Below are 24,746 nucleotides of genomic sequence, written 5' to 3'. Positions count from 1 at the left end.
ACTTTGGAATTAATTTCCAAGAAAACTACAATTTGCACAGGTTCATCCTATCCTTCAATTTAACAACTTATCTTCTATTAAAAGGGTTTTACTTAAAGCAAATAAATAAAAACTTGGACCAGAACAATTAGAACTCATGAAGAAAATGAATCTTAAATTTTTTTGAATAGTACTGAATTAAAGGACAAAAAATACCATGATGAATACCTTGTTTCCCAAGGCCGAGCAGTAAAGGCATAGGGCTTAGAGGTCAGGGCACCTACAGGGCAGATGTCAATGATATTCCCAGAAAGTTCAGACATGAACATCTTTTCAATGTATGTGCCAACTTGCATATCATTTCCTCTGCCTGTTGTTCCCAGATCATCTACTCCTGCAATCTCACTTGCAAACCTGCAAGATAAAAATGTACCATCAAATGGTCAAACGCAGCAAACTTACCTCCTTTCCTATTCATTATCACAAAGGTAATGATTTTCAAAACACTAAAAAGATAGATTTTCAATGGAAAATGTAGTCCCTGAATAAAAACAATAAATGTTTCCATTTAATTTGAGGTGTAACACACGTACAGAAAATTGCACAAATCATGTGCACAGCTCAGCAAGTTATCACAAAGTTAATGCTTGTAGATTTTGATTTTTAAATCCAAGTGAAGTTGATATTAACTAAAAGTGAAAACTTATTCATTTTACTGGCTTATATAAAAAACAATGAATACAACATCCCTCTTCTTTCACCAAAAATAAGTTGATATCCGTTCCAGTGGTGTTATTCCACCAAATTTTGTGAATATTAAATAAGTATACAAATGATATTGCAGAAGAGAGAAGGAGAAAAATATTACCTGATGCACCGAGTACACTGTATACATCTAGTCATAATGGTTTTTACCAATGGCCCAATGTTCTTGTCCTCCACAGCACGTTTCCCCTCTAAAAACCGGCTCCTATCACTTCCAAACATCATGGACTGATCCTTAAGTAGATTATGAAAGAGTTAACCAAATTTTGCTAACAAAAGTAAAACAAAAAGATTTAAGGAATTAGACTACATACCTGCAGATCACATTCACCTCCCTGGTCACAAATAGGACAATCCAGTGGGTGATTTGCTAGTAAGAACTCCATCACACCTTCCCTGTAAAGAAAATTGTAATATATAAAATTACATAAATTGCTGACATTCAAAATGGTTTACATATAGGCTATTTAAATAACTGTCACAGATGAATACTCTCATATAGTTAACATGGATTTTACATTTACTATCAGAAACGCCAATGTAACTATTATAAGAGTAGTATTAAATACATAATCTAAAAAATGTTTATAGGAGTCCAGAATAAAATATCATTAGAGAACCTAGAAAATTGAGTTTTAACAATACAGAAATACCAAAAGTTGCTGAATGGTCTTCAGAAAACACTGGCATTAATTCAAAAAAACATTAATGCAAAGCAAAAACAAACACAATCAGTGCCAGTACAGTACAGTACAATATCACTGCAATAATCTCAGTTCAATAGCCCCAAACTCACTGTTACCACAAGATGAGCAAGGTTATAAACAAGGGATTTTAATGCTGATTCTGCTGTAGGCTCAAAACCATAAACACCTGACTTCACCTCCTCTATGTGCACTCACTTCCAACTGCTCCTAGAAGCCAAGCACGCCAACTTCTTCAGAGTTTGATACTGAATTTCTCATCTATGGGAAGGTCTACATACTGAAATGTGCAATTTTCTGCTCTAATAAAAGTCACTATGCCGAGTTAACAATAAAGTACCTGGCTTTCTTAGTTTTCTCTGAGTTTGTCAGGATGTTCCAACCTTTCATTACTGGCATGGCACAAGCAGCTACAACCTGGAATTTCAATGCAAAAATCTCTAAGTATTTGTATTTATTGGTAATTATAAGTTAACCCAATATATAAAAATATTAAATTATACATATGAAAACAAGGAAAGAACAGAGTATTTTTGAAGACTGAGTTTTTCAGTTTTCATATTTATAATATGATAATCTGGCACGATACATTTCTCTTAGAAACTAGACATCTTCTTAATTTTATTCTAATAATTAATGAGATTTTTTTTAAGAGGCTCTGAAACAGAACATCAGATAACTGTGCTTTGATTAGCAGGCAGTGCTGAATTAAAATTGCACAAGCCAAAACGAAATTAAACTGAAAGTGAACCTCTTCACTGCAATCCTTTTCTCTAGTGAAAATGGCACAGCATAAGCACTTCTAATGTGCTGCTTGGCAGCTCCACATCCTAGCTGTGTGTCACACAGCCATTTGCAAATAGTGACTGCTCTAAAAAGACCCATTTAATTTCTAAATGTTACCATTATATGCCACTTGCATTTATATAAAGCACTTTCTTCAATGTGTTTCCAGTTTTGAAATGAAGAGAATCAATCACACAAAAAATAAATTTATAGACAGAAGTAAACAGGACCAGATTCTCCACTACAACAATATTGATTCTAAATAAAGTCTGCTGCAAGATTTAAAGTTTTCTACCTTCTACAGCATGGTGTGGAATTTTAGGTATCAAGTACCTTAGGAGCTTTCTCAATTTCAACAAGGCACATCCTGCAGTTTCCAGCAACAGACAACCTTTCATGATAACAGAATCGAGGGATCTGCATGCCAACCTTCTCACAAGCCTAGAAGACAAAGTAAAAAATGTTTGCACTAGAATAACCTGACCTCATCCTTGTCTTGTCTAAAACACAGTAAAAACAAACAAAAAACAATCAAAAAAACATGAGGCCATCCCCTACCTATCTTATTACTCTTACCTACAAACACCTGTAACTTGATCCTCAAAGAGATTTCCCTCCTTTTCTTTGCTCTTGATTCCAACCCCTGTCTGCTCTGAAGCTACCTCTTTAAAGATCCTCACCGTGCCTATACCTTACGTGGAAGAAACTGGATAAAGAAGCATATTCAGACTGTGCTAAAGGCTTGACTCCCCGTTTCTACTCTGAACCATTGTCTACAAAGACTCCTCCTTCAAACTCTGTCCCAGTGGTTTCATACCTGGACTTCCTCATTGACTAGCCTTCCTCCTTTAGATTAGACTCCATTTTACACCACCCAGCTGACTACAATCTGGTTCTATCTTTGGCTCCAAATACCCCACCCAGGACTCTCACTCCCTTCCCAGTTCCCATTTGCTTAGTGAAGGATATTAGTTCCCTCTACCAATTATCCCTGCTCCTTCTCTGAGCCTACAAATGTACTCAAATTTCCTCTAGAATTAGTTCTTCCATCCTTAGCCCTCACTCTAAAGCAATCTCATCGATTTTCAATATTTTAACTACTTAGCAAAAATGTATGGAGTCTTCCTGTGTGCTAGATGCAGTGGGTCAACTGCCCCAGCCTTCACACTAGCTCATTTACATATGATTACATTCAAAACTTCATCTGTAGCCCTGATGGTCTGCAGCCCTGATAGTCCTCCACTTCTTTAGATGTAAGTAGGCATTCACATGTGTACACTCTATAGACAGTTAAAATTCAATCTATTTCTGTCCCCTACTATACATCCCCAAATAAGCTAACAAAGGCAGCAATCACAAAAACTCCTCTGCTCTTCATCATTCCTGAAGGCCTGTCTACCTACATCTCACTCTCCCTTGAATAGACCCTCTTGTTTTCATTCCATTGCCACTATTTTAGGCCTTTTCACTTCCTGCTCCACTAATGCAAGATATACTCTTTCCGTGTCTCATTCCAGTCTTATTATTCTCCAAACCACCATCCTCTACAGTCACTGTCATACTGCTTAGTAGCCACGAATATTCTTGATGGTCCAAACTATAAGCTCTTCAACACTGCATAGATTGTCTTTAATGACCAGACCTTCTCTACCAGAAGCTGATTTCCTGTTATCTCCTCTTCTACACATACCTTATGTTCCATCAATACCAAACTACCTGAAGCTTCCTTGTCCACATATAAACACCTACTCATCCTTTAAAATCTTCTCAGAGATCACCTGAGATATTCCTGACATCTCTTTCTACCACCTCCTATACATGCCAAAATACTCTCCACTGTACGTTGAACATAATTTTGTTATATATTTTTGTTTACATGTGTATGCCTGACAGTCTAGAAATTACTGTTAAAATGAATAAAGAGCATTTAGCTCTGCAATAATTTATGATGGAATGAAGCACCACTTCTCCATGACCAACTCTGTTAGTTCTGGAGGAATTTGGAGAAATTAAATATTTAGGGCATAAATTCGAGAACCTACTACCCTCCATTTATCTGCTTTGTAGGACACATTCCTAGAAATATTATTAAAAATAGAAAGGTTACATAGAAGTGAAATGCATCAAGCAGGCTCACAACAAAGGTTACCTTTTCCTCAAACTCACCTATATTAACTAATAATTTATTTTAGGTAACTTAAAACTTCTAAACGGGAATTTATTTGAAGGCAGAAGTGAAACAAAAGAACTGCCACAGTTCACTTAGAAAGTCAGAAACTGATGAATGATAGCTCACTCACTCTGAAATGCCAAGATTTCAAATCAAACTTATTTTCATATAATTTTACTATCTATATATAGTTCTTTAATGAGCATTTGTCAAGGAATCTTGAAAATTTTAGAAGTAAATGAACAGTATAAAGAAAATAAATTATTTTTGTTTTTTTAAATCAGAACATACACAAAAATAAAGAATTAAAATGAATGCCTACTTGGAGGATGGTAGTTCCTGGTTCCACCATGACAGACTGACCATCAACAAATACTTCAATCAAGTTGCTTGCTGCTGTGGCAGTTGCTCGAACTGACCATCAAAAATATTAAGGTGAAAACGAAATTAACAGAGTTCAAGTTATTACAGCAGAGGATAATGGATTAATTAACCTCCACATCTAAATTTTTTCCTCATTTTATACTATTCCCTTCTATTTCTCTAGATGCAAACTTCTAAATTATTGACTTAGAGGAAAGCTTTTCCAGTCCTGAATACCAAACAGAATATGGCTGTCTACCTTTAACAGCAGTTTAAGTTGTAACTTTTAATACCACTGAAAATATGTTCCTAGGGAAGACCACTTCTCAAAAGCAGAATGACTGCTTTTTCCATTTTGGCACTGATGGGCAATTCCTACTACTTTCTATTCCACGATAATTTCTATAAAATGTTTAAAGTTGTATTTTGAAAATCATTCTATTCAACTTGGGTCACTGTTTCCATTTTTATTTAATATATATTATGGGTCTTTCAAGAAACATTCCATAAACCTATGAATTTACAAAGACAGCAAGTCTAGTACCCACAAAAGCAAATTCAAAAAAAAGACACTCACCACATCCTTTAGGAGACTTAGAAAGGCTCACTAAGGCCCTTCTTACAGGTATCCTTAACATATCGCTAAGAATAAAACAAAGAAGAGTTATATTATCATAGGAAAAACAATGCCAATCCCAAACTTTTTGGTAGTATTTTATGGTTTTAAAGCACTTCATATATATACATTATTTCATTGAACATTTCACAAGTCCTGATATTTTTCCTGAAATTCTAGAGATGAGAATACTCCATCTCAGATAGATTAACTGACTTGTACATCATCAAGAAGCTAAGAAGGAGCAGCTAGCATATAAAGTTGAATCTTCTAATTCTATATAAAGGGCAGTTTTGTTGTTTTTAATTATAAACAAATGATCAAACTTAATATACTACTATATAGTAAAATAAATTTCAAGAATTAACAGTGAGTTTATCATTAATTGCCATGTAAAATAAAGCCTACCTTTCTGCCTTCATTTCCTGCTAAAATGCATTCTAACATTCTACGTTCTGAGCAGTTATCTACTAAACGCTTCTGAGATAGTCTGAGCTGGCTCACAAGCCCAAGCCTTTAAAAACTCTGGAGTGCTATTTTCTGTGTCCAGGAGTACATTTATCTTACAGATTTGCAATTATCTGTTTATGTGCCTGTTCTACCCCCACTGTATTATGAACTTCTTTATCTTTCTATCCTCAGTACCTACCACCAAGGGTGCCACACAGTAAGCTCTAAAACAGTGGTTCTCTATAAGAGATAATTTTGCTTCCCAGGGAACATTTAGCAATGTCTGGACAAACTGTCTGTTGTCACGACTAGGGGAAAGCTATTGGCATCTAGTGGGTTGAGGTCAGCGTGCTACTAAAGATCCTACAAGGCTCAGGACAATCTCCCATAGTAAAGAATTATCTAAAGTGTCAACAGATCTGCAGTTGAGAAGCCCTCTCTAAAGGATTTGCTGAATTACTGAAATAAATGGAAGTGGATTATATAAATTAACACCAATTAAAGGTATACATAAGCAAACAGAGAGAAAAGTTATCTGATCTTTTAGAGTTTTTTGTCCATCCACTTGGTCATATCGGCGAAGCACTGAACTTTCTGTCTACTCACTTGATTATATGGGCTAAGCATCTAATTTTTCATTTGGAACTCTTAAAAATACAACAAATTATGTGATCAGAATGTATCACATAAAGAATTTCAAAGTTTATATTAGAAAACAGTATATATACATAAGTTTTAAGCATAAGTTTCACAGAAATTTCATTAATTCAGACGTCAATAACTCAAACAATTCATTAATTCAGAATTTGTGATACTGAATCTGCAGACATCTGTCACCTACTAGTGAGTGACTTTTTGGTAAATCACAGTTTCTGTTTATCTATAAAAGAAAACAATACCTCTTAGGCTATGTGTTACTAGTAGGAGCTCAATAAATGTCAGTTATATCTGAATTCAATTTAGATGGGACTGGCCACTGAAAATCAGTTTTAAAGGGCTCTTCCTTTGCGCTCCTTCTCTTTACTACCAGCACACACTGTGTATGTGTGTGTGTATATATATATATATATATATATATATATATATATATATATATATATATTATTCCACCTACTAAACTGAAAGCTAGTAATCAATTTCAGTATCTCTAGTCTGTAAGCTCCCTGACAAGGAATGGTGCACTTTGGTCATTTCCCTTTTCTGAAGACCTAGCACAGTGCCCCTAAGAAAATGAACCATCAAACAGAGTTGACCCTTAAACAATATGGGTTTCAACTGCACAGGTCCACTTACAGGTGAATTTTTTTCAATAGTAAATACTACAGTACTACAAGATGTGAGATTGGTTGAATCCTCAGATGCAGAACCATGGATATAGAAGGCCAACTATAAGTTATATACAGATTTTCGACTGCACAAAGGGTTGGAACCCTTAATCCTCTCATTGCTCAAGGGTCAACTGTAGTCTTACCACCAAGTTCCAGAATGAGTAGCATCTGTCCTATTAAAATCTATTCATATAAAGGTAAAACTGAATTTGCTAAAGACAGATCAAAATCAACAATATTTCACACAACAATGTAAAAACTTTAATATTACGTTTGTCTCCAATATAATATGAAAGTGGTGCCCACTTTAGCTAGGAAATCCACCAGGAGTAGGCTGTCTGTTGAAAACCCAGCATCAAGTGGAAGACTGCATCGCCCCAACATAAGAAATACAGATTTGCAAAACTTTGATAAGCACTTTACACTTATTTGGCTACCATGTAAGAACAGAAATAATCATCCCTAAGATGGGAAAATGCTAATGAATAATCATTTCTAAAACTAGACTGGACACTTTTTGGTGCAGGGACAATACTACTCCACATTCTCCACCAGATATCCCACATCCATCCACTTCTCTCCCTCCAAGGTACTGTCCTATTCCAAGCCACCATCATCTCTTGCTTGGATTGTTACAGTAGCCCCCTAACAGGTCTCCTGGCTTCCACACTGCTCCCACAGCCTCTCCCATCTTCCCAGGGGCTGTGACCTCAGATGGAAATGTTCTTCCCTCAGATCTTTCTGGCCCCTCCTCATCCTTCAAATTTTGGCTTAAAAGGCATTTCTCAGGGAGATTTTCCTTGACCAGCCTAACTAAAATATCCTAACTACTCCCCAGTCACATCACTCATTTAATTCTTCCTTGTGGACTCACTTCTAGCTTATAATAAGCATTCAACAACTATTTGTTAAATGAATTCTATCTCTACTCTCTGGCCATCACTTCCACTTTCCTGGTATTAAAGAGTGCAGGTGCTCTGGCAGCCTTACAACACCCTGCTTAAAGATGCACACACAATTCAGTGGAAAAAAAGGACGTTCCGCAAAAAACCAACTTGATGTTTATTCATCAGGAACAGTTCACGTTACATTTTCTATACCCTCAATTCGTGTTTGAGCAGAGCAGTGTCTGATCCACGTTTTTACAGTACATGTACATGCATTAGATTCCCAAAACTTTTAAACAACGTAGCTTTGTTATCTGCAGTGCGACCTTGGGCCAACTTTTTAAACGTCTTTTTTCTTCAGTTTCCCCACCAGTGAAAAGGATAAGAAGTATTAGCCAACGCAATCTATGGACAAAACCAAAAAACAAAAAAACAGAGGCATGGACAGTTGCTAAGGCAACAGCAGCCAAACAAAGATGCACTATACCAGGTATGTAGTAATTGGGGGGAAAAGGCTCAGTCTTTAGGCCTAAGTCCTTGACAGAGGTCCTCTCCCGGGAAACAAAACGGCCTCCTCTCCAGGAAGGGGACTGTCCCGCATTCCCCTGCAGAGGGAAGGTCACCCACAAGGCTGCACTCGGGCCAGCGCTCCCCAGGGCCTGATTTCCTCCTCCTCTCTGCTCCGTCAGACCAGAGACGCTGGCTAACAGTCCTCACCTGCCAGCTCTCGGGGGTTCCCGAGGAGGCGGGGTGGGAGGCGGCGCCCACTCAAGGACAAGAGGAGAAGGAGTCGGTTGGGCCAAAGAAAACAGTCTCGTCAATAAACAAACTCCGGGGACCAAGGCACCTCAGCCTTCTCACCCAAACACAACCTCACCTTCTCCCTGGAGCCGCCGAGGCTGCCCTGCAGAATTGTCTACACCCCGCCGACCCCTTCAGAGGCCAGGTTTCTCATTCAATATGGCGGCCTCGGGTATCTCAGTCAGCCGGGCCTGGAAGAACGGAAAGCCGGGAGGGACGAGAAACCCCAGTTCGACAATTTCTCGTTTAGATTGAGCTCGGCAACTTCCGTCAGCTTGACAGAAGGCGGGGCGGAGGGCGTAGCAGCCGGGAGGAAGCGGGGGCGGGATAAGGGGGCGGGCTCGGACCTCAGTTCCGCCGGAAGTAACCTGGCGCCCGAGGCCGAGCGTCTTCCGTCATTTCCGGCGCTTCAAGGGGCGGTTCCGGTAGTCTTCGCAAACCTTGGAGGTAGTAATTTAAGCAATGCCCATTTCATTAATTGATTTGCAAACACAAAGAAAGCTCGGCAGACAATTTGTGGGCCATTAATTAAGAGCCCTTGATTTTTACGTTGAGAAATCTTAACGTACTTTACTTTTAACCTTTAACCTGCTGCTGGGGGCATCGGAGAGAAACGCCTCCGTGTCTATATAAGGCATTTCCGGCCTCCTTGCGGGCCTTTTTCCCTCTTAGCGCTCGGCAGCGACCGTCTGCGCTCCTCTTTTCCTCCGCTGCCGCCCAGTTCCCTGTCAGCCGTCGCCATGGGTTTTGGAGACCTGAAAAGCCCCGCCGGCCTCCAGGTGCTCAACGACTACTTGGCGGACAAGAGCTACATCGAAGGGTGAGCTGACGGGCCGGGGTCGGGGCAGGGCCGGGAGCAGTGGCGCCACGTGGCGCGGCCTCGGCTGCGGCTGGAGGAAAGGAAGCCCGACCCCAGGGCTCTCCCGCGGGAGGGGACTGCGAGGGGAGAAGGGTTAAAAATGTGCTTTGTTTCGGCTTACTTGACTCCACCAGGTGTTTCCGCGTCTTTGCTTAATTAACAAATGTAAACCTGTAGGTCCACGTTAGCGATTGCAATTTCTGAGGTCTGAGTGGCAGTTGTGTCTCAGGATAGCTCGGAGAACCAAATAAATGATCCCTGATCCTAAGGAACTTATTTTTTTACAGAAAACTAAAGCTGCTTAGGTAGCCCGGTAACAAGAGGGCGAATTGCCACTAATTAATTTGACGGTCGTAGCGTTTGTCGTTCGTTGGCTGGTGTTTGTGGTTTTTCTTTTAAAGGCGTGTGTAATTAGTTTTGCATCATTGGCAGGTATGTGCCGTCACAAGCAGATGTGGCAGTATTTGAAGCAGTCTCCGGCCCACCACCTGCCGACTTGTGTCATGCCCTACGTTGGTATAATCACATCAAATCTTACGAAAAGGAAAAGGCCAGGTAAAAGTATCTTTGTGTTTATCTGAAGAATAAAATGCTTTCTAAGCTTAAAGTCAGGGTTTTCACGTGACAGGTTAGGGTTCAGGCTACTTTAGTTTTGTGGGGATATTGTAAGCTAAATTTCTCTGTGACTTTAGAAGGCCAAGAGGCTGAAATCTTCCATTTTTTCATGTAACAGGTAGAACATGACAATTTCGAAGAAAAAATTAGTCAATCTAAGAAATAGAAAATTTTATTCAAGCCACACTGAGGATTATAACCTGTGAAAAGCCCCTAAGAAACCTCTGAAAACTGTTCTGTGCATATAAGTGTTTTTTTTTTTTTTTTTTAATTTATTTATTTGTGGCTGTGTTGGGGTCTTTGTTGCGGTGCGCTGGCTTCTCATTGCGGTGTCTTCTCTTGTTGCGGAGCACAGTCTCTAGGTGCGCGGGCTTCAGTAGTTGTGGCTCACGGGCTCAGTAGTTGTGGCCCATGTGGCTTCAGTAGTTGTGGCACATGGACTTAGTTGCTCCGCGGCATGTGGGATCTTCCCAAACCAGGGCTCGAACCCGTGTCCCCTGCATTTACAGGCAGATTCTTAACCACTGCGCCACCAGGGAAGTCTCCGTCCATATAAGTTTTTGTTTTGTTTTGGGTTTTTGTGTTGTGTTTTGTTTTTTTTAACATCTTTATTGGAGTATAATTGCTTTACAATGGTGTGTTAGTTTCTGCTTTATAACAAAGTGAATCAGCTATACATATACATATATCCCCATATCTCTTCCCTCTTGCATCTCCCTCCCTTCCACCCTCCCTTTCCCACCCCTCTAGGTGGTCACAAAGCACCGAGCTGATCTCCCTGTGCTATGCGAGCTGCTTCCCACTAGCTATCTGTTTTACATTTGGTAGTGTATATATGTTCATGCCACTCTCTCACTTCGCATATAAGTTTTTAAGACAAGGTTGCGCATTAAATAATGTATTATTGACAGTTAATACAATCCAGATCTACAGGTACAAAGCGAGTAGTGGGTCATGGGTCATCATGGCCCAAGATTCAGAAGGAATGTTATCTCCTCAGGAGGGCTGGTTAATGCAGATGCACAATACACAGTTTAGAGGAGGGAGGTGGCCCAAACAGGCAAAGAACATTTTTATGTTTAAATTTTTCTTGTCTTGCCACAAAATATGAATTTTAGTTCATCAATGACAACAATTCAGCTTTTCCCCACACTGGCCTGCCAGTGTGCCTGACCTTGACCTGGGGACCCACCTCTGGGTGAGGGGTGGCTCATTCTTTCAGTCCTTTGCCATTTTTCTGAAACTGCTAACAAGGATGGACGTTTGGGCAGGTGGACTCCAGTTCACTAAGAATGGAACTGAGCGTACTTAATGAAATCTCAAACAGGAAAACTCATTCTGAAAGTAAATCTTTGTGCATATTGAATATAGCATTTCACATGCTACCGACGTTTGTTAGGTGAGGAGCTAAACATGTAAAAGCATTTACCTGGGAATGTTGAAGGGTAAATTCTTGGTGCAAAAGGGGTCTATTGATAAGTTGTAATGAAAACAAGTTCTCATGTATTGTTTGAAAAGGGACCTCATACCGACCTAATAGTAGCTAGCTGATTAAATTTTTTTCAAGCCTGCCAGGAGTGAAGAAAGCTTTGGGCAAGTATGGCCCTGCTAACGTGGAAGACACCACAGAAAGTGGAGCTACAGATAGTAAAGATGATGATGACATTGATCTCTTTGGATCTGATGATGAGGAGGTATGGCATAAGTTGACATTTGTGCGTATCATTGTGCTTAGGCACAGGCTCTGTAGCCAAAGTGCCTGGGTTTGAATCCTGGCTTCACTTTATTACCTGCCTTTTAAAAATTCTCACTGGCTACATGATGAATAAAATCAAATCACCATCTTTCGGCTGAGCTCATGATGGATTTGCTTTTTTCTGATAAAGCTGGTCTGCTTTAAGCTGAGGACCCACCAGCCTTAAGCTGAGGAACAACCAGCTTTGTGAAGTATATTAAATTTTTTCTTCACAGGAAAGTGAAGAAGCCAAGAGGCTAAGAGAAGAACGCCTTGCACAGTATGAGTCAAAGAAAGCCAAAAGTAGGTCATTTTATAATTTGTGTTTAACTTAATTGTTTTCATAATAATGTGAATAATCTTTTTCAAAGACTGATTCCCAAAGTAATTTCCTTTCTTCCCCATTCCTTGAATATGTCAGTATTTCAAAACCTTCTGTTGAAGTGGAGCTTCAAAACTTCCACAGCTACTGGTCTGCAGCTGTTTTTATGGTAGCAGCTGTGGCATTCCTCTGTGGGAAAGAAACTGTTACATAACTAAACACCTCTTTCTCAGCAAAATAGAAAGTGGGCATATGTGTGACAAACACAAGGTGTATTTTCTATAGTTTTATGTGGCTAAGGAGATGATCCATTTAGAAACAAATTAAGATTTGTTAAGTGTCTTGAAGTAGGGCAAAAATAATTGTCTGAATAATGCTGTTTCTTGTACTCATTTTTAGAACCCACACTTGTTGCCAAGTCTTCCATCCTATTAGACGTGAAACCTTGGGATGATGAGACAGATATGGCAAAACTAGAGGAGTGCGTCAGAAGCGTTCAAGCAGACGGCTTGGTCTGGGGCTGTTGTGAGTTTAGTCTTTGCCTTTTGACACTGGCATCTGGAGTTTGCATAGTTTCAACCTTTGTCACTCAACAGGACTTTTCTAACTAAGATTTTTCTTGATGCTCTTTTCAGCTAAACTAGTTCCGGTGGGGTATGGAATTAAAAAACTTCAAATACAGTGTGTAGTTGAAGACGATAAAGTTGGAACGGATATGCTGGAGGAGCAGATCACTGCTTTTGACGAGTATGTGCAGTCTATGGACGTGGCTGCATTCAACAAGATCTAAAATCCATCGTGGATCAGTGCTCTTAAATAAAAGCTTGAAAGACACCCTTGGCTCTTGACTTCTAAATAAGAGGATGGTATTTATTTATATTCCTTCCATTTTGAAGGAAGAAATTTAACGGATAGATAATTCATAAATAATATAAATTTGGGTCCGCATTGTCGTTCGACGTTTAGCCCAAAAAAGGAGGGAACTACCTGTTATAAATACTGTGACTATGCATAGATGTAGAGTAGACTTTATAAACAAATTAACAGAAGTGGACTCAGTACAACTTCTTTACCCATTAGTGATGTCCTCAGTGTGTGATGATACAACTTTTTTTTTTTTAATTAATTAATTTATTTATTGGCTGCGTTGGGTCTTTGTTGCTGCATGCAGGCTTGCTTTGGTTCCGTTGAGCGGGGGCTACTCTTCGTTGCAGTGCGCGGGTTTCTCGTTGCAGTGGCTTCTCTTGTTGCGGAGCACAGGCTCTAAGCATGCAGGCTTCAGTAGTTGTGGCTCACGGGCTCAGTAGCTGTGGCTTGCGGGCTGTAGAGCACAGGCTCAGTAGTTGTGGCGCACGGGCTTAGTTGCTCTGCGGCACGTGGGATCTTCCTGGACCAGGGCTCCAACCCACGTCTCCTGCATTGGCAGGCGGATTCTTAACCACTCCGCCGCCAGGGAAGCCCCCAATGATACAACTTTTACCGCAATATTTCAAGTGTTTATATTTGCCTTGTTTTTTAAAAGAAATTGGGGAGGTAAACTTGACTGAAATTTTTGTAGTAAGAGGTTTTTTTTTTTTTTTTTTTTTGACCACGTCACGTGGCTTGTGGGACCTTAGTTCCCCGACCAGGGATCGAACCCAGGCCCAAAGCAGTGAAAGCACCCAGTCCTAACCACTGGACCACCAGGAAACTCCCAAGAGTTTTTATTTTAGGTAATTAGTCCCATATATATTGGTTCAAGACCTTGCCCTTTGCAAGTGATTACAAAGTTACTTAATATCTGAGCTAGCTTTCCTCGATGAGAATGTTGGGAGTACCTTAAAGAATCATGAGAAATGAGTCAAAAACAGGAAAGTGCTCAGGTCAATACACATAGCAAATAATGTCATTTGCCAGGTCATGAAACATTTGGAGATAAAGGAACTAAAATGCCAGGACTAATTTATAGTTAGTAACCAGTGACTTACAATGGCTGACAAAGTAATTTGTTGTGACCTAGCATCTTCAAGTTAGGGGTTACTTGTGACTAAGAAAAAAAAAAATCACATTTACAAATCCTACCTAAAATTAATGTTAAGTTATGAGTTGGCATGTGCGATTTACTAAAGGACACCTAACCCAGGGGAGGGGAGGATTCCCAGAGTTTGTCGAGGCAGATGTTGTAAATTTAAGGGATGCTTCCTGTACTGTTGAGGGAGAAGTTGTGTTGAGCATGTGACTTTGAGTAGTAGTGTGTCCTGGGAGGGAGGCTATATGGGTGACTGCTCCCTCGGCTGCGGTTCGTAAGCCTGGCTTGGGTGTGGAGGTGGGACATCTTACCTGGGTTTGCAAGTCTGATTGAGCCTGTTGGGGTGCGGAGACGTCAGTACTAAGGTGGCGCTGCAGGTGAGTGTACTCAGGATGGTGTTGCTGTAGTCAGGTGAGAGTCCAATATTGGAAACTGCTGCATCTTAACAGTTAATTTGGGATGTATCGAACATTTGAGTATATATTTTTTAGAGTAGTAGTTTTCACAAAAGTAGAGCTTGGGAATTGTAGACCTCTAAAAATCTTCATTTTGTAGTCTTTTCTGTAGGCCAAGGAGATTGAATGTTTGAGGTCCAGGTTTTCCTAGCAGAACCAGACGATGCTGTTTCCTTCCCTCTCAATCTGATTTTCTTTGTATGTGGCCAACCAACTTGAATGTGGGAAATAGTTTAAATTCTAAAGAAAATGTGTACTCAATTGGACATATATGTACTGATGAATAAAATCACCTTCAACATTTAGTCCAACAGACCCAGTCTGAAATCACTGGGGAAATTTTCAGGTTGTCAGTATCGTGAGAGCCAGCAGAGGGCAGCACTTCATTTTCTGGAGAACAGGAGAGCCCAGGGATTCTAGAAATGCTGTGGAAAAGTAGAGGTGTAGTAGTGAATAGCCAAAAATAATTCACAGTCACTGTAATGAGTAACAGATAGCTTGATTGAGTACCAAATAGCTTGGCCAAAACGTTAAGTATTAAAATTTATTAATGATAAAAAAACCCAATGATTAAAAATGTGGTTAAAAGTTAAAAAATTTAAATAGTCAATACAAACCACAGCTGTCTTGTGAATCTTAATGAATGATGAAGCATGTGACTTTAAGATCTTGACTCCACGGCCTTGAATAAAAAATGTGTTTAATGGTATCTTTTTTTTTTGTATTTATTTATTTTTGGCTGTGTTGGGTCTTCGTTCTGTGCGAGGGCTTTCTCTAGTTGCGGCAAGCAGGTGCCACTCTTCATTGCGGTGCGCGGGCCTCTCACTATCGTGGCCTCTCTTGTTGCGGAGCACAGGCTCCAGACGCGCAGGCTCAGTAATTGTGGCTCACGGGCCTAGTTGCTCCGCGGCGTGTGGGATCTTCCCAGACCAGGGCTCGAACCCGTGTCCCCTGCGTTGGCAGGCAGATTCTCAACCACTGCGCCACCAGGGAAGCCCCTAATGGTATCTTTTAATGTCATTTTAAAAGGTAGATAATACATTAACATCATCCAAAATTCTAGAGGTTATACAGTGACGTCTCCCCTGTCCCCCAGGTCTCCCATTCACTTCCATAAAAGCAACCTATGTCACCAGTTTTTTAGGTCTTTCCAGAGCTAGTCTAAGCATACGTGTAGGCTAATTGTAGCATATGATACAAACTTCTGCATCTTAAGTTTTGTCCATAGAAATAGACTTGGATATTTTGGAGATTATATCTTGGATATTTTGTATCGGTACATAAAAGATTTCCTCATTTTTTAACAGTTACAGAATCCATTGTCTCATATCTTATTGAACCAGTCTAGTTATTGGATCTTTAGTTTGCTTTCAGTTTTTTGCTATTATGAGCAATGCTCACATATTCATGTGAGCCAGTATACTGAATGAACTGTTTTTGAACCAGTGGGTTCAGAAGGCACAGGTGTACATAAAGAGATTTTTTTTTTTTTTTTTTTCTGTTTCTGGCTTTGGAATAAGAACGCACCTTTTTTTGCATGCTCCAGAAGTGATTACATGACCCTGAAACCTTGTTTCTTTTTCACATTCAGCCATCCCTCGTACAAGGACTGGGCAGTGTGGGAATTCAAAACTGATTCATTTAGTGTCACTATGTTAGATGCTATAAAAATACAAAAGGATTAAGAAAATAACCATAAGGGTTATTCAAACCCTTAGGGTGGTTCTTCAAACCACCCTAAGGGTTGTTCAAACATACTTAAAATTGTTAAGAATAAAAGTAATTTTGTGATTAAACAAATACAGTCATCCCTCAGTATCCGAGGGGGGATTGGTTCCAGGAACCACCCCCCAACCCTCAGGTACCAAAATCCTCAGATGCTCAAGTTCCTTATATAAAATGGTGTAGTATTTGCATATAACCTACTAATATCCTCCAGCATTAAATCATCTCTAGACTACTCATAATACCTAATACAATGTAAATGCTATGTAAATAGTTGCCAGCAGGCGACAAATTCAAGTTTTGCTTTTTTGCAACTTCCTGGACTTTTTTCAGATATTTTTGATTCGTGATTGGTTGAATCTGTGGGTGTAGAACCTGCAGATAAGGAAGGCTGACAATAATCCAAAAGTGCAGAGGGTCAGGGAAGGCTAGAATTAAATAAAAGTATTTTTAGAGGAGTTAGGACTTGAGCTGGACAGACCTTAATCAGTAATTCGTTAAAAAAAAAAAAAAAAATCCAGGATGGTGTGAAAGGCAGAATGATAAAGGCAAGAATGAGAACAGAGGTTTGGGAGGCAATTAGACCAGTTTGGCTGGATTTTGCAGTGTCAGTTTGGGATTAGATAGGGCCAGGTTGTAGAGGCATCTGAATTATAGGCTGGCTCATTCTGTGAGGGCAATGGGAAGCCTGGTTTCCAAGCCAGAGAATGACAAAAGCAAAGCAGAGGTGGAGGTGGGAGTGGGTGGGAGGGGTGGAGGGTGGTGAAATAGATGAGAGGAATTAAGAGGGACAAACTTCAGTTATAAAATAAGTCACGGGGATATAATGTACAGCATAGGGGATATAGTCAGTAAAATTGTAATAACTTTGTATGGTGACAAGTGTGATTACCAGACTTAATGTAGTGATCAATTTTAATGTTTATAGATGTCAAACCACTATGTTGTATGCCTGAAACTAATATAATATTGTATGTCAACTATATTTCAGTAAAAAAAAAAGAAAAAGGCAGAGCTCCAATCTGGAGATGATGTGGATAGAATCAGGGAAATAAGAGGACTGTTTTAATAAACAGAAAGGGCTAAATTATGGCATATGTGAAACATTTTATAAATTTAATATATTTACTTTAGAAAGTAATGGAGACTATAGCAGCATTGAAAAATGCTTGATTTTTCATTGACTGTAACTATGAAAAGATAAACTTATGGACAAAGACACAGATACCAAAAGAGTTGCATTAGTGTTTTGGGATGTATGTATAAATTTTTTCCAAGCAAATATATTTGGCAATGGCAGTTATTGTCCTTAGAACAAAAAAGGAAAAAAAATGCATGCCTCACATACACTAATATGAACCCCATTATAAGCCTGTGAGATAAAGGCAAACACTGTTATCAGCACTTACAGATGAGGAGACAACTCTGGAAGATGATTCCCCAGTTATCCACCTAGTAAGTGAGAGAGGAGGGACTCAAAACCAGGTCTTCATGGGCCAGATAATGTATTGGCAGTAGAATGGGGAAAGTTCTTCATCCCTGCTTTCAGACAATTTGATTCTGTTTCATGTAACCCTTTCTTCATACCCTCAATTAGGAAAAGTAAGAACATTAAAATCACATAAGTGTAAACCTAAAATGAAAATTGAGACAGATAAACAGATATTCTCTCAATACATGCCCTGTATAGATGATATTAGTTGCATTTAGAAAATGTCCCAAATGGAAGTCTGGCATTTGGAATGTCATTGGCCTGAATAGCTTTTAGTAAAGTGAAAATCAAAGGAAACTGTCCGTAGACTTCTAAGTACGCATCGCCTAAAGAACTACTGCTCACATGTGAGGATATTGAAGAACTATGAGTTACTATTCAAGCCTGATTCCAACCTGGGAATCTTCTATCCTCATGTTATCCCTATAAAATGGGACTAGTCTCTCTTTTCTGAACACAGCCTGTTTTCCAGCCTCTGAACATTTGCTCTTGCTATGCCACCTACCTGAAATAGCCTTTTTTTCACCTGCACTTGTTATAGTCATTCTTCAAGATGCACTTAAATTACCTCTTTCAAGAAGTCTTTCAGTCTACTTTTTCCTGCCCCTTGCAGCCTCTCAGCCCATATCCTTTCATAGTATTTATAAACTATGTAAATTTAAAAAAATTTTTTTAGAAAACATTTTATTTATTTGGCCACACCTCGCGGCTTGTGGGATCTTAGTTCCCTGACCGGGGATTGAACCCAGGCCCTAGGCAGTGAGAGCACGGAGTCTTAACCACTGGACCACCAGGGAGTTCCCAATAAACTTTATGAATTTTTTAATAAAATTTATAAATTTTGAAGTTCTTTGTGTGAGTTCCCTTATTCTTCCTATGAGATTTTTAAGTTCATTCAAGAGGAAGAGGGGATCTAACATTTACTAGGTAATTACTATGTCAGAAGGTGCCAAGAGTTTCACTGAGTAAGTATAATACCAGGTAATATTATATTAATATTAGGTATTTATAGGGCTAAGCACCACTTTTAGTGCTTTACCTGTGTCAGTTCATTTAATTTTCATAATAACCCTATGTGGCGGTTACTACTATTGTGATCCCATTTTGCAGATGGGGGAAACTGAGGTCTAGAAATTTGGATTAATTTCGCCAAGGTTATAGAGCTAGGGTATATTGGAGCCATAATGCAAAGCCAGATATCCTGCCTCTGGAGTCCCTGAAACTTGCCCCCTGTTTCGAAGAGCTTCCTTCCATCGAGAGGGAGCCAGGTCTGTCTTGTTGGGTTTATGCCCCAGTCCCTGGGAGCCCTGAGATTCTTTATTCTCCTGCCAACTAGGCATTGAGCTTCCTTGCTTCCTCCTCAAATTGCCCCAGTGCCCTCCTCTCCTCCAGCCTCTCTGTCCTTTCAGTCACTCATCCTGCTCATTAGGGGTCATTAGACCCCTGGAGAGCCCCACTCTCCAGATTCCAGCTGCCAGGGGAGGAAGCTGGCTGGGGAGTCTCCAATGCTGGGTCCAAGCTTGGGTCCTATGCTACACTTTAGATCAAGCTGAGAATAAAAAAATTAACTCCTGTTTCTGCTGGAAAGTTCCTGCCCTGGTTGCTACTTTCTACTAGTAGATTCCTGTAAGTCACATCCCCACTATCAGCTATTTAGAAAGCCACTAAAACTGGAGTTCTTAGCCTAGGGTACAAGGATCCCCTGAAATTTTATTTAAAAGCATTTTTCTGGGGAAAGGACCCATAACTTTCAATAGATTTTCAAATGAATTCAGAGTATTTATTAATTCTGACTTTTCAAGTTAGTTTTTATTGATTGATTGATTGATTGATTGATTGGCCATGCTGCGAGCCTTGCGGGATCTTAGTTCCCCGACCAGGGATCGAACCCAGGCCCCTGGCACGGAAAGCTCGGAGTCCTAACCACTGGACCACCAGGGAATTCCCTCAAGTTTTCTGTTTTCTATTCTAGAGCCAATGATACTTTCCAGGATCTCAAATATTTTCATAGGCCTCTGGAAAGCTCCCAGGCCCTAGATACTGTGCCCGTAGCGCGTAGCGTGGGAAAAACGAACAGCTCTGCACGGGTTCCTAACTCACGAAGCTTAGGAAGCAGCGCCCTGAAATGTAACTTCCAGACCACCACCAGCTCTGTAATGTACTTTTGCCCCTGGTTGCTTAATCCCCTTCCTTCCTGCTCCTCAGCCTTCCTCTTTCTCCCCCAGCCTTGAGAGTCAGTGTCTCCCTTTGCCCAAACTAGGGATGAACCTACAGAATTCTCTTCTCTTTCTTGGATCCTCCAGCTTTTCTCCTGATCCTGGGAGCCTATCCATTGAGGGTCGAGGGGGACACTGGAGTGGAATATCGCAAGCCCTGGTGGTGCAGGGGCGGGGTTCAAGGGTGCACAAAGGGCTGGAAACTCACAATGAGCCTTTCTCTCCTTGTCTTCCCTTAACCCATACTGAGTATGGCAGAAGCCAGGAAGCTTGGGAATGACAGAAATTTGGGATATGCTGAGCTATGCCACACATTTTTTCTCTTGGAATAATTTCCAAACAAGATCTGATTGTTGCATGGGGCTAACAGTAAAGAACAGAGCCAATAAATGATCTGATATTAGCATTTCTAAAAGCTATGAGATGAAATAAAAAAGGATACCGATTCAAGGAATAACATAGCTCCCCTCACGACTTTCAAAATAAAACCGAGAAATTATAGAAAATTACATGATTTAAAAATTGCAGTAAATAGAAGGGTTTGTATTCACAAAAGACAGGGTACAAGCAGAGACGTGGAAAAGGAGCAGGATCTTTAGGAAACCCCAGTGGCAAGGACAGAGAGCTCCAGTGTTTCTTCACCTGCACACTGGAGGCCGTCTCTTTCCTCTGAACAGTCTGCACTTGTCTTGGCTCTTCTATGGCACTTACTACGCTCTGCCTTGTTTTAGGATTGTTTTTATGCAAGTTTAATCTCACCCCCTAGAAGTACCTTATGCATCTTGGCATCCCTCACAGTATCTGTCTACCATGGTTCTGTATAACTTATTCATCTATTTGCTAAAGGCATAAATGAATAGAAGTCAAAATACTATTAGCCTTAAATGCGACAGATGTGCACCATGAAGAGGTCACTGACTTAAAGGTATACTTTATTGGTCTTATAAATATAGGAATAGAAGGTAGAAATATAGCAATACGTCATACATACTTTATTTTCCTGAAATCATTCTGATGTTGAGCTGGCCTATCTACTATCTGGATGTCAGTGTTTCATGTTTATAGCAATCTTATACTTATTTGCGTACATACATACTCAGAATTTTGCAAAAACATTAATGTTTATAATGATATCGTGGGGGACTAAAGATGGGCATATATCCCCATTGAGAGGTAGGGTGTATGTCCCCTCCCTTTTAATCTGAGCTGGCCAGTGACTGCTTTGGTCAGTAGAGTACAGTGGAAGTGATACTGTGCCAGTGTCTGGCATAGCCTTTAAGAGGAGTAGAAATTTCTACCCTGGTCTCTTAGAGCCCTACATTGCTATATAAGTCTGGCTAACCCTGAGGTGCCATGCTGGAATACCCGTGTGAAGAAAGGAGAGGAGAAGATAGAGGAGAAGAGGGGAGGAGGGAAGGGGAGGAGAGAGAGGGGAAGGAGAAGGAAGGGAAGGGGATGGGGAGAAGGGAAGAGAGCTGCTCAGCCAGTCGGGTCATCCTGGTCCAGCTGAGGCTCCGGATATTGCGAAGCAGAGAGGCGAATCTCCCTTCTGTGCCTTGTTTAAATTGCTGATCCTCAGAATTGTGAGATATAATAATAATAATAATAATAATAATAAATTGTTATTTTAAGCAACTAGATTTTGGGACAGTTTTAACCTACTATAACCAACTGTTACTTTAATTCATAAATGCAATATACAGATTACATGAAATAAAGAAATTAAGTACATATGTTGTATTTTAAGACTAGGTCTAATAGGTTACTTGTGCAAAATTAAAGTGAGCTTAAGCACACATAGTTTTATATTTTTGAAATTAGTCATATATTTAATATTAAGATTTAGAACTTTAAAAAAGTCATTAAAATTGAAAAAATAGTGTTAATTAATCCATTACAGTATAATTAGCAAGAATAACACAGATAATTTAAGTTGCTGAAAAAAACCCGAAGATCCTTCTTATGTTTTATATCAATAGAAAAATATGATGCCAATAAAATGACCGAAAACAATAAAAAGATACAGTCAGCTCTATGTCTTGGACCCAAACAATCCGAAAGCATCTGTCAGGGGACCCACACGAAAGCCATATACTGACTTGTGGAAGAGTAAGAATTCACTGGGCTGTTTCCAGGAGACACAAACTCTTGGTTTCAGAGTTCCTGAGCTGTTCGCTCACTGTGCCAGAACAACTCACTTCCCACAGCGTATATTTTAGTATCTCAGCAACTGAGGCCCGAAAGCGTGCTTGGAACTTCTTACTAATTAGGACATAAAGGATGGGGTTCAAGCAACTATTGAGGAATGCCAAGCCAGTGGAGAGGGGGATTCCGGCCTGCAGCACCTGGTGGAAATAGCTATTGTGGTGAATCGTGAGCTCCCAAATGCTAAACAGGTGATAAGGAGTCCAGCAAATCAAAAAGGCAATGACCACAGCCAGGATGGTCCAGAAGTGCTTACTGGAGATCAGGATGCTTCGCTTCTTCACCTTGAAGATGAGGCACAAGTAGCAAATGCTCATTGTTAGAAGAGGGAAGAGGTACCCAACAATAACTTTCACCCAGGTCAGAATATGATGCCTCATCAACGTGAGGTCAGGATCATGCTCGTGGAAGTTGTTATAGCAAAGAGTGTGGTTATTGAACTCCAGAGTGTCCCGGAAAAACAGGGCTGGACCACCCATTAGTGAAGCCAAAAGCCAAACAACTATAATAACAATCAGAGAGTTCCTTAGGGTCCGGTACCGATGAGATAAGACAGGGTGGATCAAGTAGATATAGCGGTCCAGGCTTATCACCGTCAGGAAGAAAACACTGGCAAACATGTTCAACTGGGCAATGAAGGAATTGGCCTTGCACAACCAGATGCCAAAGGGCCAGTGGAAATTCATGGCCACATAGGAGATGTACAGGGGCAGGAAGAGAAGAAAAATGAAATCTGCAATGGCTAGATTGAGGAACCAGAGGGTGGTGACTGTTTTCTTCCACTTGAATCCCGTAAACCAAATGACAAGGGCATTTCCTGGAATGCCCAGAACAAATGCCAAACAGTATAACACGAGGGAGACCCAGTGAACGACTCCTAGGTGTGCTTTCTCCTCCAAATCAGTCTCTGGGGAGTAATATTCCAGGGCATAGGAGTAGTTCTCAAAGTCTTCAAATAATGTTTCCTCTAGATCTTCCATGACCTTGCTAAATGCAGAATGGAGAAATCTATGGAAGCAAATTTAAAAAGAAAACAATTTTTAAAAGAACAAATGTTTAGTGAATGATACAGAACGTAAGGATAAAAATATTTTATCTTAATAGACACTAATAACAATTTAGGACCAAAAGGGGGACGTAACCACAGAAGTAGAGATTTTTTAAACAAGAGGAAGCTATGAAAAAAATACTTATTTGAAATATTTGGCAAAGTGTTTCCTAGAAAAAAATGTACTCTTCCAAAATGGACACAAGCAGAAACAAAACCTGAATAGACTTACAACCATTAAAGAAATATCATAGTTAAAAAAATGTTTTTCATCTTATGAACTAGAAATAGTATATTTCTTGGTAGGACTTGTGATTAACACTCCAGGTGTCTAAGTCTCAGTGGACCTAAGTTTTGCTATAATTATTCTCAAAGCTGTGAGAGTTTATTTTTGTAAAGTATTCAGTAAGTGCTAAATTAAAATGATTGACTCTATAGGTACAATTCCTATGTTCATAATGCTTGTAGGGCTGACTAGAGAGACTCTAACATTCAACAAATATTTATTAAGTTCTTACCAGGCATTATTATTTTATGGAAGATGCAAAAGAAAACAGATGAATACTTATGTGGTGATGACTTCAAAATCCTTATTTGTACCCTGACTTCTGAAGATCTAGACAGAGTTCCAATTGCTTCTTTGGCTTATCCACCTGGATGTCATGGGCAAGCACTGGAGATTTTGACCCACTGTTTTGCACCCATGGATGTTTTGATTCGAGGTTTATACATTCAAATATGTTCATCAGAATTATATCAATATGGAAGGCTTTTCAACTACAAGATATATTTTGGAATGAACTTGACTATGACCACTTAATTTCTATATTAATTTCCTACAGAGTGCAGTTAAGCTTTATTTAAATTTTTTATTTTCCTGAAATTTCTTTGTTTTGAATTAATTCAAAGTAACTCTTTTCTACATTACAACAAAGATTTGATTTATTTATCAGTTTTGTTTATTTCTATTTTTTTAACATCTTTATTGGAGTATAATTGCTTTACAATGGTGTGTTAGTTTCTGCTGTATAACAAAGTGAATCAGCTATATGTATACATATATCCCCATATCTCCTCCCTCTTGCGTCTCCCTCCCACCTTCCCTATCTCACCCCTATTTTGTTTATTTTTATCCATACCAAATGTTATCTATTATAATTTCATGCAAAGTATGTTTTCTTTTGTGGCCTTTTTTTTTTTTCCCCTGCTATCTAATC

The 24,746-nt window shown here is 39.7% G+C and overlaps 3 protein-coding genes and 2 non-coding genes across 5 annotated transcripts in view; 3 read left to right on the top strand and 2 right to left on the bottom strand.

The window, feature by feature from the left end:
• Positions 1-8,981, bottom strand: part of NDUFS1 (NADH:ubiquinone oxidoreductase core subunit S1) — a 30,040-nt gene extending 21,059 nt beyond the window's left edge. The window contains exons 1-8 of the mRNA XM_068544606.1: positions 8,926-8,981; positions 5,345-5,409; positions 4,727-4,818; positions 2,568-2,675; positions 1,789-1,865; positions 1,059-1,140; positions 848-978; positions 208-393 (exon numbers count right to left, since the gene is read on the bottom strand). Of these exons, the coding sequence (XP_068400707.1) occupies positions 208-393; positions 848-978; positions 1,059-1,140; positions 1,789-1,865; positions 2,568-2,675; positions 4,727-4,818; positions 5,345-5,405 (737 nt within the window). The 5' untranslated portion in view covers positions 5,406-5,409; positions 8,926-8,981. The remainder of the gene's footprint in view (positions 1-207; positions 394-847; positions 979-1,058; positions 1,141-1,788; positions 1,866-2,567; positions 2,676-4,726; positions 4,819-5,344; positions 5,410-8,925) is intronic.
• A 503-nt stretch (positions 8,982-9,484) lies between these two features.
• Positions 9,485-13,214, top strand: EEF1B2 (eukaryotic translation elongation factor 1 beta 2). The gene is made up of 6 exons (XM_068544605.1): positions 9,485-9,669; positions 10,141-10,263; positions 11,891-12,017; positions 12,295-12,361; positions 12,780-12,905; positions 13,016-13,214. The coding sequence occupies exons 1-6, from the start codon at positions 9,590-9,592 to the stop codon at positions 13,168-13,170; spliced, it is 678 nt and encodes a 225-aa protein (XP_068400706.1). The 5' UTR covers positions 9,485-9,589; the 3' UTR covers positions 13,171-13,214.
• Positions 12,134-12,212, top strand: LOC137765526 (small nucleolar RNA SNORD51). Its single transcript, XR_011074179.1, has one exon. It is a non-coding gene; the product is annotated as a small nucleolar RNA SNORD51 (small nucleolar RNA).
• Positions 12,517-12,649, top strand: LOC137765529 (small nucleolar RNA SNORA41). Its single transcript, XR_011074181.1, has one exon. It is a non-coding gene; the product is annotated as a small nucleolar RNA SNORA41 (small nucleolar RNA).
• A 9,179-nt stretch (positions 13,215-22,393) lies between the features above and the next one.
• CMKLR2 (chemerin chemokine-like receptor 2) lies at positions 22,394-23,461 on the bottom strand. Its single transcript, XM_068543816.1, has one exon. It carries the CDS (start codon positions 23,459-23,461, stop codon positions 22,394-22,396), a length of 1,068 nt encoding a protein of 355 aa, XP_068399917.1.
• Positions 23,462-24,746: the final 1,285 nt, after the last annotated feature.

This window comes from Eschrichtius robustus, chromosome 5 (genome assembly GCF_028021215.1).
Source record: "Eschrichtius robustus isolate mEscRob2 chromosome 5, mEscRob2.pri, whole genome shotgun sequence".
Lineage (NCBI taxonomy): Eukaryota > Metazoa > Chordata > Mammalia > Artiodactyla > Eschrichtiidae > Eschrichtius > Eschrichtius robustus.
This window is presented reverse-complemented; position numbering and strand designations above follow the sequence as displayed.

Excerpts from the sequence above, each read along its gene's own strand:
- EEF1B2 (XM_068544605.1), top strand. The coding sequence starts at position 9,590 with ATGGGTTTTGGAGACCTGAAAAGCCCCGCCGGCCTCCAGGTGCTCAAC. Across the intron at positions 10,264-11,890 it reads TACGAAAAGGAAAAGGCCAG|CCTGCCAGGAGTGAAGAAAG; the intron begins GTAAAAGTATCT and ends ATTTTTTTCAAG. Across the intron at positions 12,018-12,294 it reads TTGGATCTGATGATGAGGAG|GAAAGTGAAGAAGCCAAGAG; the intron begins GTATGGCATAAG and ends TTTTCTTCACAG.
- CMKLR2 (XM_068543816.1), bottom strand. The coding sequence starts at position 23,461 with ATGGAAGATCTAGAGGAAACATTATTTGAAGACTTTGAGAACTACTCC.